This window comes from Oncorhynchus mykiss, chromosome 12 (assembly GCF_013265735.2).
Source record: "Oncorhynchus mykiss isolate Arlee chromosome 12, USDA_OmykA_1.1, whole genome shotgun sequence".
NCBI classification, from domain to species: Eukaryota; Metazoa; Chordata; class Actinopteri; order Salmoniformes; family Salmonidae; genus Oncorhynchus; species Oncorhynchus mykiss.
The window spans coordinates 6,756,549-6,769,048 of record NC_048576.1 but is presented as its reverse complement, the minus strand read 5'-3'; the positions used below and the strand labels follow the sequence as shown (position 1 = coordinate 6,769,048).

At 46.2% G+C, this 12,500-nt stretch overlaps 1 protein-coding gene across 1 annotated transcript in view; it reads right to left on the bottom strand.

Moving 5' to 3' along the window:
* The window catches only part of dcc (DCC netrin 1 receptor), a 600,603-nt gene that overhangs the window by 133,280 nt on the left and 454,823 nt on the right, over positions 1-12,500 (bottom strand). The window contains exon 13 of the mRNA XM_036936778.1: positions 8,823-8,964. Within this exon, the coding sequence (XP_036792673.1) occupies positions 8,823-8,964 (142 nt within the window). The remainder of the gene's footprint in view (positions 1-8,822; positions 8,965-12,500) is intronic.

The window sequence follows — 12,500 nt, the reverse complement described above, 5'->3', positions numbered from 1 at the left end:
GATTTGGATACAAAAAGATTTCCCAATCTTTAAACATCCCAAGGAGCACTGTGCAAGCGATAATATTGAAATGGAAGGAGTATCAGACCACTGCAAATCTACCAAGACCTGGCCGTCCCTCTAAACTTTCAGCTCATACAAGGAGAAGACTGATCAGAGATGCAGCCAAGAGGCCCATGATCACTCTGGATGAACTGCAGAGATCTACAGCTGAAGTGGTAGACTCTGTCCATAGGACAACAATCAGTCGTATATTGCACAAATCTGGCCTTTATGGAAGAGTGGAAAGAAGAAAGCCATTTCTTAAAGATATCCATAAAAAGTGTCGTTTAAAGATTGCCACAAGCCACCTGGGAGACACACCAAACATGTGGAAGAAGGTGCTCTGGTCAGATGAAACCAAAATTGAACTTTTTGGCAACAATGCAAGACGTTATGTTTGGCGTAAAAGCAACACAGCTCATCACCTTGAACACACCATCCCCACTGTCAAACATGGTGGTGGCAGCATCATGGTTTGGGCCTGCTTTTCTTCAGCAGGGACAGGGAAGATGGTTAAAATTGATGGGAAGATGGATGGAGCCAAATACAGGACCATTCTGGAAGAAAACCTGATGGAGTCTGCAAAAGACCTGAGACTGGGACGGAGATTTGTCTTCCAACAAGACAATGATCCAAAACATAAAGCAAAATCTACAATGGAATGGTTCAAAAATAAACATATCCAGGTGTTAGAATGGCCAAGTCAAAGTCCAGACCTGAATCCAATCGAGAATCTGTGGAAAGAACTGAAAACTGCTGTTCACAAATGCTCTCCATCCAACCTCACTGAGCTCGAGCTGTTTTGCAAGGAGGAATGGGAAAAAATGTCAGTCTCTCGATGTGCAAAACTGATAGAGACATACCCCAAGCGACTTACAGCTGTAATCGCAGCAAAAGGTGGCGCTACAAAGTATTAACTTAAGGGGGCTGAATAATTTTGCACGCTCAATTTTTCAGTTTTTGATTTGTTAAAAAAGTTTGAAATATCCAATAAATGTCGTTCCACTTCATGATTGTGTCCCACTCATCGGCTGACAACATGGTAACGACTGGACCGGAAACGACTACGAGTAATGAGAGCACAGCACAAGAGAACACCACAGCAACTGTCACAAGTTCTGCTGCAACAGCGGGCCACAAACAGATGCAGGTATGTGTCTGTGGTTGGAGGAAAGTTACATCACACCATGGGTTGAGGATCCACCAGGGGAAGAAGGGGTGTTTGGGTAAAGAGAGACAGAGGCCTCGCATTGATTACTTTCTGCGAAAGCGATCAAATCAGTCTAATGAAGCACAGCAACTGGACGCAAACCATAGTTTGCAGTGCATCAGCACCACTGTCATGGAGGACGTAAACTCAAGCACCGAAGTAACAACTGAGGTGGAACCAACAACAGGAGTGGAACTCACCGAGCCTCCCAGACCTGCAGTCGAGAGGAGACTACCAGGGCACAGGCCGTATGTGAAGTGGCCTGGCGCCAGTGACAAGAAGTTGTGGGAAACAGTGAATACTGACCTTACCTTGACCCTCGAGAAACTTCGAGGCACAGTGGAGAAGAAGTTGGAGAGGATGGGGGACATTATCTATGAGTACGGGACAGAAAGATTTGGAGTGGAAGAGGCAAAAGGCGGGAGAAAGGTTCCAACCCCACCAGTTTCCAGGAGGCAACAAGAAATCAAGCGCCTCGTTCAAGAAAGGCGACAGCTTAAGAAACAGTGGAAGAAGGCCTCGGAAGTGGAAAAGGAGGGCATAGAGGCACTTCAGGCTGATATCAAAACCCGGTTGGCATCCCTCCGCAGAGCAGAGAACCTACGGAAATGCAGAAGGAAGAAAGAACAAACTAGAACTCGATTCTATAAAGATCCCTTCAAGTTCCTTAAAAGTCTCTTCACGAAGGAAAAAAGTGGAGCTCTAAAAACAACAAAGAAAGACCTAGAGGAGCACCTGAGAACAACAAACTTTGACTCAAAGCGACATGAACATCTGGCCATCCCATCAGATATCCCACCCATTGAACCCCCGGAACATCATATTGAGACCAGCCCTCCGACATGGAAAGAGGTGGAAAACACAGTTCGACGGGCAAGAACAGCATCAGCCCCGGGGCCAAATGGAGTCCCGTACAAAGTGTATAAGAACGCACCAGACGTCCTGAGGTTCCTCTGGAGGCTTATGAGAACAGCTTGGAAAAATAAGATAATACCCAAAGTGTGGCGTAGGGCAGGCGGGGTCCTGATCCCTAAGGAGAAGGATGCAGTGAACATCAGCCAATTCCGCCCAATCTCCTTACTGAATGTCGAGGGTAAAATCTTCTTTAGGGTCATTGCCCAGAGGATGGCCGAGTACCTGCAAAGGAATGCGTACGTCGATACATCTGTACAGAAGGCAGGAATATCAGGGTTCTCTGGCTGCTTGGAACATTCCAGCATGATCTGGCACCAGATCCAAATGGCCAAGGTGGAAAAAAGGGACCTCCATGTAGTCTTTCTTGACCTCGCCAATGCATTTGGCTCTGTGCCCCATGAACTCCTGTGGTCTGCCTTCAGATTTTTCCACATACCGGACACCATCACAACCCTGGTGAAGTCGTACTTCCAGGATCTGCAGTTCTGCTTTACCACCTCAGAGTTCACCACCTCATGGCAGTGCCTGAATGTAGGTATAATGGCGGGATGTACCATTTCTCCGTTGGCATTCATAATGGCAATGGAGGTTATCATCAGATCCTCAAAATGGGTTGCTGGTGGACAGCGGGTCGACTCTGGTTTCCGCCTCCCTCCACTCAGAGCCTACATGGACGACATTACAACATTGACCACCACTGTCCCATGCACCAGGAGACTGCTCAGAAAACTCGAGGAGAACATCAGCTGGGCCCGTATGAAGATTAAACCATCCAAGTCACGCAGCATCTCGATTGTGAAGGGAGTACTCTCTGACCTGAAATTCTTCATCGGAGATGACCAAATCCCAACAGTGTCTGAGCAGCCGGTAAAAAGCCTTGGAAGGTGGTATGATGCAAGCCTGAAGGACAAAGACCAGGTGCAACAGCTGCGCAAAGACATCAGTAGTAGCCTACAGTCCATCGACAACACCCAGCTACCTGGAAAGTTAAAGGCCTGGTGTCTGCAGTTTGGTCTCCTACCCCGGGTGTTGTGGCCCTTAGCAGTGTATGAGGTTCCAATCTCAACAGTGGAGAAGATGGAAAGAGGAGTCACAGGCTACTTAAAGAAGTGGCTCGGAGTTCCACGATGCCTTACCACCATAGGCCTCTATGGAGATGGTGTCCTCAAGCTGCCCCTCACCAGTCTAACAGAGGAATTCAAGTGTTCAAAAACCAGGCTCCAGATGACACTGAATGAATCTCGAGACCCAGTGGTGAGCAACAACGCGCCGACCTTGGCAACTGGGCGCAAATGGAGGCCAGGAAAAGCAGTCCAGGAGGCAACAGCAGCCCTCAGACATGCTGACATTGTGGGTCATGTTCAGCAAGGGAGAGGAGGCCTTGGGCTAACTAGCCGTGCTGCTTGGAGTAAGGCCACTGCACCAGAGCGGCGGAAGATGGTAGTGCAGGAAGTACGCCATCAGGAGGAGGCTGCAAGGTGGGCCAAGGCAGTCTCTCTTTCCAAACAGGGACAGTGGACTCGATGGGACAGTGTGGAGAAGAGGAAGATAAGCTGGAAGGATCTGTGGGCCATGGAAGCGAGGCGGTTGAGCTTCTCCATCAGAGCAACATATGACGTCCTTCCAACACCAGTTAATCTTCACCAATGGTATGGTGAAGATCCGGACTGTGCCCTCTGTTCCATGCCAGCCAACCTCAGGCACATTCTCACAGGGTGTAAAACAAGCCTCACTCAAGGACGCTACACTTGGCGTCACAACCAAGTCCTTAAAAACCTTGCGTCCGCCCTGGAGGACAAGCGAGCTGCCACCAACTCCCTACCACCCCCAGCAGCATCACACCCCTTACGGACAAACTTTGTCCGCGAAGGGGCTAAACCACCGAAGCGCGGCTCGACACCATTAGAGCGAGACCAGCTGCGCTTGGCCCGCGACTGGAAAATGCTAGCTGACATTGGCCGGCAACTTGTGTTTCCTCCGGAGATCGCGACCACCACCCTAAGACCTAACATGGTGCTCTGGTCCCGTTCACTCAAGAAGGTCTTCATCATTGAGCTCACAGTACCCTGGGAGGACTCAGTAGATGAGGCTTATGAGCGAAAGCATCTGCGCTATGCCGATCTAGCTGCCGAAGCACGGCATCATGGCTGGAACACAGAAGTCCGACCAGTGGAGGTGGGCTGCAGAGGTTTTGTGGCAACATCTACAACCAGACTGCTTAGAGACCTTGGAATTAAGGGCCAGAGCCAGCGTTCGGCAATCAAAGCTGTATCGGAGGCGGCAGAAGGCAGCAGTCAGTGGCTCTGGATGAAGAGGAAAGACCCCAGCTGGGCCCCGAAGTGAGAGGGCCAGGAGGTATGCGGTCAACAATGCTTGACTCAGGGAGGAGGATGCCCCTGCCATGCATAGTCCCATGGGATGTTGGCTATCATCAACAAGGCAACTCCTATGACTAATTGGGAATGGGACGCAAGCGTAGGATTGATCACCCTATCGCTGGCCGCCTTTGGGGAGGGTGTATAGTGTGAAAGGCCGAAACACCCTAGGAACCAAAGGTACACTACTGATGATGCGCTCCCCAAATTTCACCAGGCTCACTGTTCATTAACTCTTGGAAGTGCTTGCACAAAGGATAGTAACATCTCATCCTGTGTTCTTGGAATCACTTGTTGTTGATTCTTCACAAAAAAATACAGTTTTATATCTTTATGTTTGATGCCTGAAATGTGGCAAAAGGTCGCAAAGTTCAAGGGGGCCGAATACTTTCGCAAGGCACTGTATACATCCACCCTCAGGACACTTTTCAGCGGGAGCTGGCCCGATCGGCATCTCACATTCCTCGATGAGCCAATGTTTTGGATTGCAATCCTCAGCAAAACAAACTTTAACACACAATTTCCATTCACCATCACACAACAAGGTTGAAGTCAAGAGGGGTTTCTTTGCCATTAATGAGTTCCCAAGCAACCTACGAACAGAGCAATAGATGACCCACCACATCGCCATAGAAACACCATCCATAAAACGAGTTCAACCCTGTGAACAGAAAAAAGCTTCCTCTCTTAACGTGCAGGTGATAGGTTATGTGTTGTTGGCCGACACCCCCTCCGAGGAAGGAGCGGTTGAGAATGGATGACTTATTGGTGAGCGTTAACCTCTCATTTGAAGTAATTGTTCCACTGTTAAAAGCAACTTGAATTGTCCCAATGGTTAATCTCTTTATACAGTACTACCCCTAACCAGACTGGTACCATGTTCAGTATGAAGTACTACCCCTAACCAGGCCATGTTCAGTATACAGTACTACCCCTAAGCAGACCATGTTCAGTATGCAGTACTACCCCTAACCAGGCCATGTTCAGTATGAAGTACTACCCCTAACCAGGCCATGTTCAGTATACAGTACTACCCCTAAGCAGACCATGTTCAGTATACAGTACTACCCCTAAGCAGACCATGTTCAGTATGCAGTACTACCCCTAACCAGACTGGTACCATGTTCAGTATACAGTACTACCCCTAACCAGGCCATGTTCAGTATGAAGTACTACCCCTAACCAGGCCATGTTCAGTATGCAGTACTACCCCTAAGCAGACCATGTTCAGTATGCAGTACTACCCCTAACCAGACTGGTACCATGTTCAGTATACAGTACTACCCCTAACCAGACTGGTACCATGTTCAGTATACAGTACTACCCCTAAGCAGACCATGTTCAGCATACAGTACTACCCCTAGAGAACTCACCTAGGTTTTCTATGGCATAGTATCGCTGCTTACTGTCCACCCTGACCGTCTCAGTAAATAAAACATTTTGATTGCACTCAACCTCAATTTCAGTCTCAGACAAGTTTTTATTTTTGTAATATTTTTAGTTTCCTGTTGCGCCGTTGTCGGCTATTCCATGGTACGGCGTTGTGTTCCAACACAGGCTTTAAAATGGAGGATTGTGACCATATATGGGTTTTAATTTTGGGAATGTCTCAAAATGCAAAAGGCCAAGGTCGTTGCATGAGAACTGAGGCTGAGAACAATTGGTATTTATTATCGTTTTGTATTTATCTCAGCAGCATCCCGTCCTGCATCCCACTGCTGGCTTGCTTCTGAAGCTAAGAAGGGTTGGTCCTGGTCAGTCCCTGGATGGGAGACCAGATGCTGCTGGAAGTGGTGTTGGAGGACCAGTAGAAGGCACTCTTTCCTCTGGTCTAAAACATATTTCAAATCCCAGGGCAGTGATTGGGGACACTGCCCTGTGTAGGGTGTCGTCTTTCGGACGGGATGTTAAACGGGTGTCCTGACTCTCTGAGGTCATTAAAGATCCCATGGCACTTATCGTAAGAGTAGGGGTGTTAACCCTGGTGTACTGGCTACATTCCCAATCTGGCTCTCATACCATCATGGTCACCTAATCATCCCCAGTTTACAATTGGCTCATTCACCCCCCCCCCCTCCTCCTCCTCTCCCCTGTAACTATTCCCCAGGTCGTTGCTGTAAATGAGAATGTGTCCTCAGTCAACTTACCTGGTAAAATACAATCTCCTACCTGTACAGGCATAGTAGGATTGTTTGATATATCACTTTTTTATTGCGTACAAACATTCTAAATTCCGTTTGTAAGTAGTATTCTAGAATAGTATCTACGCAATATTGATCAATGAGACCACAGGTGTGAAAAGCTCTTAGAGATTTACCCAGAAAGACTCACAGCTGTAATCACTCTTAGAGATTTACCCAGAAAGACTCACAGCTGTAATCACTCTTAGAGATTTACCCAGAAAGACTCACAGCTGTAATCACTCTTAGAGATTTACCCAGAAAGACTCACAGCTGTAATCACTCTTAGAGATTTACCCAGAAAGACTCCCAGCTGTAATCGCTCTTAGAGACTTACCCAGAAAGACTCAGAGCTGTAATCGCTCTTAGAGACTTACCCAGAAAGACTCACAGCTGTAATCGCTCTTAGAGACTTACCCAGAAAGACTCAGAGCTGTAATCACTCTTAGAGATTTACCCAGAACGACTCACAGCTGTAATCGCTCTTAGAGACTTACCCAGAAAGACTCACAGCTGTAATCGCTCTTAGAGACTTACCCAGAAAGACTCCCAGCTGTAATCGCTCTTAGAGACTTACCCAGAAAGACTCACAGCTGTAATCACTCTTAGAGACTTACCCAGAAAGACTCCCAGCTGTAATCACTCTTAGAGATTTACCCAGAAAGACTCACAGCTGTAATCACTCTTAGAGACTTACCCAGAAAGACTCACAGCTGTAATCGCTCTTAGAGACTTACCCAGAAAGACTCCCAGCTGTAATCACTCTTGGAGATTTACCCAGAACGACTCACAGCTGTAATCACTCTTAGAGACTTACCCAGAAAGACTCCCAGCTGTAATCACTCTTAGAGACTTACCCAGAAAGACTCAGAGCTGTAATCACTCTTGGAGATTTACCCAGAAAGACTCACAGCTGTAATCACTCTTAGAGATTTACCCAGAAAGACTCACAGCTGTAATCACTCTTAGAGATTTACCCAGAAAGACTCAGAGCTGTAATCACTCTTGGAGATTTACCCAGAAAGACTCCCAGCTGTAATCACTCTTAGAGATTTACCCAGAAAGACTCCCAGCTGTAATCACTGCCAAAGGTGCTTCTAACATGTATTGACTACTTATGTAAATGAGATATTTCATTCACATTTGGAAAACATTTAAAATGTAAAAAAAACATGTTTTTACTTTGTCATTATGGTTATTATGAATCCATTTTGAATTCAGTCCAACACAACAAAATGTGGAATAAGTCAAGGGAAATGAATACTTTCCCCAGGCACTGTACCATACGTCTCACCTGTAAACAAGTATCAGGAGACTCACCTGTAAACAAGTATCAGGAGACTCACCTGTGAACAGGTACCAGGAGACTCACCTGTGAACAGGTATCAGGAGACTCACCTGTAAACAAGTATCAGGAGACTCACCTGTGAACAGGTACCAGGAGACTCACCTGTGAACAGGTATCAGGAGACTCACCTGTAAACAAGTATCAGGAGACTCACCTGTGAACAGGTACCAGGAGACTCACCTGTGAACAGGTATCAGGAGACTCACCTGTGAACAGGTATCAGGAGACTCACCTGTGAACAGGTACCAGGAGACTCACCTGTGAACAGGTATCAGGAGACTCACCTGTGAACAGGTATCAGGAGACTCACCTGTGAACAGGTACCAGGAGACTCACCTGTGAACAGGTACCAGGAGACTCACCTGTGAACAGGTACCAGGAGACTCACCTGTGAACAGGTACCAGGAGACTCACCTGTGAACGGGTACCAGGAGACTCACCTGTGAACGGGTACCAGGAGACTCATCTGTGAACAGGTATCAGGAGACTCACCTGTGAACAGGTACCAGGAGACTCACCTGTGAACAGGTACCAGGAGACTCACATGTGAACAGGTATCAGGAGACTCACCTGTGAACGGGTACCAGGAGACTCACCTGTGAACAGGTATCAGGAGACTCACCTGTGAACAGGTACCAGGAGACTCACCTGTGAACAGGTACCAGGAGACTCACCTGTGAACAGGTATCAGGAGACTCACCTGTGAACAGGTATCAGGAGACTCACCTGTGAACAGGTACCAGGAGACTCACCTGTGAACAGGTACCAGAAGTTGTTAGGTTCGATGGCCTCCTGGTCTCCTCGTCGGCCGGTCTTCCGGTGTCGGAGCTTGTAGCCGGTGATGAACCCGTTCTGGCTGTTGGGAGGAGGGGGCTGCCAGCTCACCTTAATGCTCTGAGACACAGTCAGGGGAGAGGACACATGTTTACAATGTACATGTGGTTCCTGTGGGAATTGAACCCACAACCTTGTTTTGCTAGAGCCACTAACAAAGCCGTGCATGACCACCAGATTTAACACATTCCCACTGAGTGTACAAAACATTAGGAACACCTTCCTAATATTGATTTGCACCCCCTTTTGCCCTCAAAAGAGCTTCAATTCGTCGGAGCATGGACTCTACAAGGTGTTGAAAGTGTTCCACAGGGATGCTAGCCCATGTTGGCTCCAATGCGTCCCACTTTTGTGTCAAGTTGGCTGGATGTCCTTTGGGTGGTGGACCATTCTTGAAACACACAGGAAACTGTTGATCGTGAAAAACCCAGCAGCTTTGCAGTTCTTGACATTAACCGGTGCGCCTGGCACCTACTACCAAAGCACGTTCAAAGACGTTTAAATATTTTGTCTTGCCCATTCACCCTCTGAATGGCAAACATACACAATCCATGTCTCAATTGTCTCAGGGCTTATAAACCCTTCTTTAACCCGTCTCCTCCCCTTCATCGTTAACCTGGTCTCCTCCCCTTCATCTACACTGATTGAAGTGGATTTAACAAGTGACGTCAATAAGGGATCATATCTTTCACCTGGATTCACCTGGTCAGTCTGTCATGGAAAGAGCAGGTGTTCTTAATGTTTTGTACACTCAATGTATATAACACCTGATTTAGCAACATACAGTGGCATTCGGAAAGTTTTCAAACCCCATGATTTTTCCACCTTGTGTTACATTACAGCCTTATTCTAAAATGGATGCAATTGTTTTTTTCCTCCCCTCATCAAGTAACATTAAAACAATGTCAAGACCATAACACTGTAACAACGTCAATACCATAACACTGTAACAATGTCAATACCATAACACTGTAACAACGTCAATACCATAACACTGTAACAACGTCAATACCATAACACTGTAACAATGTCAATACCATAACACTGTAACAATGTCAATACCATAACACTGTTACAACGTCAATACCATAACACTGTTACAACGTCAATACCATAACACTGTTACAACGTCAATACCATAACACTGTTACAACGTCAATACCATAACACTGTTACAACGTCAATACCATAACACTGTTACAATGTCAATACCATAACACTGTAACAATGTCAATACCATAACATCAAATGCATCATGGGATAAAGAAGTGTCTTGTACTGACCTCATCTACCCCACACTATGTTGTACTGACCTCATCTACCCCACTATGTTGTACTGACCTCATCTACCCCACTATGTTGTACTGACCTCATCTACCCCACTATGTTGTACTGACCTCATCTACCCCACTATGTTGTACTGACCTCATCTACCCCACTATGTTGTACTGACCTCATCTACCCCACTATGTTGTACTGACCTCATCTACCCCACTATGTTGTACTGACCTCATCTACCCCACTATGTTGTACTGACCTCATCTACCCCACTATGTTGTACTGACCTCATCTACCCCACTATGTTGTACTGACCTCATCTACCCCACTATGTTGTACTGACCTCATCTACCCCACTATGTTGTACTGACCTCATCTACCCCACTATGTTGTACTGACCTCATCTACCCCACTATGTTGTACTGACCTCATCTACCCCACTATGTTGTACTGACCTCATCTACCCCACTATGTTGTACTGACCTCATCTACCCCACTATGTTGTACTGACCTCATCTACCCCACTATGTTGTACTGACCTCATCTACCCCACTATGTTGTACTGACCTCATCTACCCCACTATGTTGTACTGACCTCATCTACCCCACTATGTTGTACTGACCTCATCTACCCCACTATGTTGTACTGACCTCATCTACCCCACTATGTTGTACTGACCTCATCTACCCCACTATGTTGTACTGACCTCATCTACCCCACTATGTTGTACTGACCTCATCTACCCCACTATGTTGTACTGACCTCATCTACCCCACTATGTTGTACTGACCTCATCTACCCCACTATGTTGTACTGACCTCATCTACCCCACTATGTTGTACTGACCTCATCTACCCCACTATGTTGTACTGACCTCATCTACCCCACTATGTTGTACTGACCTCATCTACCCCACTATGTTGTACTGACCTCATCTACCCCACTATGTTGTACTGACCTCATCTACCCCACTATGTTGTACTGACCTCATCTACCCCACTATGTTGTACTGACCTCATCTACCCCACTATGTTGTACTGACCTCATCTACCCCACTATGTTGTACTGACCTCATCTACCCCACTATGTTGTACTGACCTCATCTACCCCACTATGCAGATGGCCAGGCTTGACAAATCTTTAAATGTGTAAAATATAAATCATGTCTTTTCACTGAAACAGCTTAAATAAGAGAAACAGAATCTTCATGATAAAAATCCTGACAGGAAGAGGAGGGATTCCATCTGGGCTGGCTTGGATTCAATCTCCAAACATTTTACATTTACATCTTAGTTATTTAGCAGAACCTCTCATCCAGAGTGATTTACAGTTAGTGAGTGCAGACACGTTCATACTGGTCCCCTGTGGGAATCGAACCCAGAACCCCTGGTGTTGCAAGCACTATGCTCTTCTAACTGAGCTACACTGGACCGCAAAACAAGTTACAAGTATTGCACAATATATTACAAAACAATAACATTTTGATTATCTCTTAGAGCAGCTCAGACGTTGGCGAAATCCAATTAAGGATTACAGTATCTCCATAACGGCAGTGAAGGTGCATAATTATGTGTACTGCCCAGACTTCTTCTACACTAAATAAACACTGAGTGTACAAAACATTAAGAACACCTGCTCTTTCCAATGACAAAGACCGACCGGTTTAATCCAGCTGAAAAAGCTAGGATCTCTTATTGATCCAGTGTTTTGTAAACGGACACTTTGACATTATGTAAATCTATCTATAGCATATTATGAAAATGGGTTTTAATGTATAAGGGCATGTAAATGTCCTAGTTAAAAATAATAAGTAACTACCGGTAATTCAATTAAACATTTAAAACAAATCATATATATATATATATTATACATGCATTTGTCATGGATGTCTCTGTATCTAATGGTGCAGAATGATGTCCTTTAATTTGGCTTGTTGAGACAAGACGATGAACGCGTCCATTGATTCGACAGAGTCCCTGCAGCGTCAACAGTCTTGTTTTGTCATTCCAGTAATGAACCAACATCTCCTTTCTCTCGTCAAAGGTTAAAGGTTACAAAACGAAAATAGAAAAAAAGAGACAGGGGGGGGGGGGGGGGATCTGTAGACGTGTCAAACACGACTCTTCATATCCCTCCAGTTCTGCCATCGTGTCATGGGTTCTGCCATCGTGTCATGGGTTCTGCCATCGTGTCATGGGTTCTGCCATCGTGTCATGGGTTCTGCCATCGTGTCATGGGTTCTGCCATCGTGTCATGGGTTCTGCCATCGTGTCATGGGTTCTGCCATCGTGTCATGGGTTCTGCCATCGTGTCATGG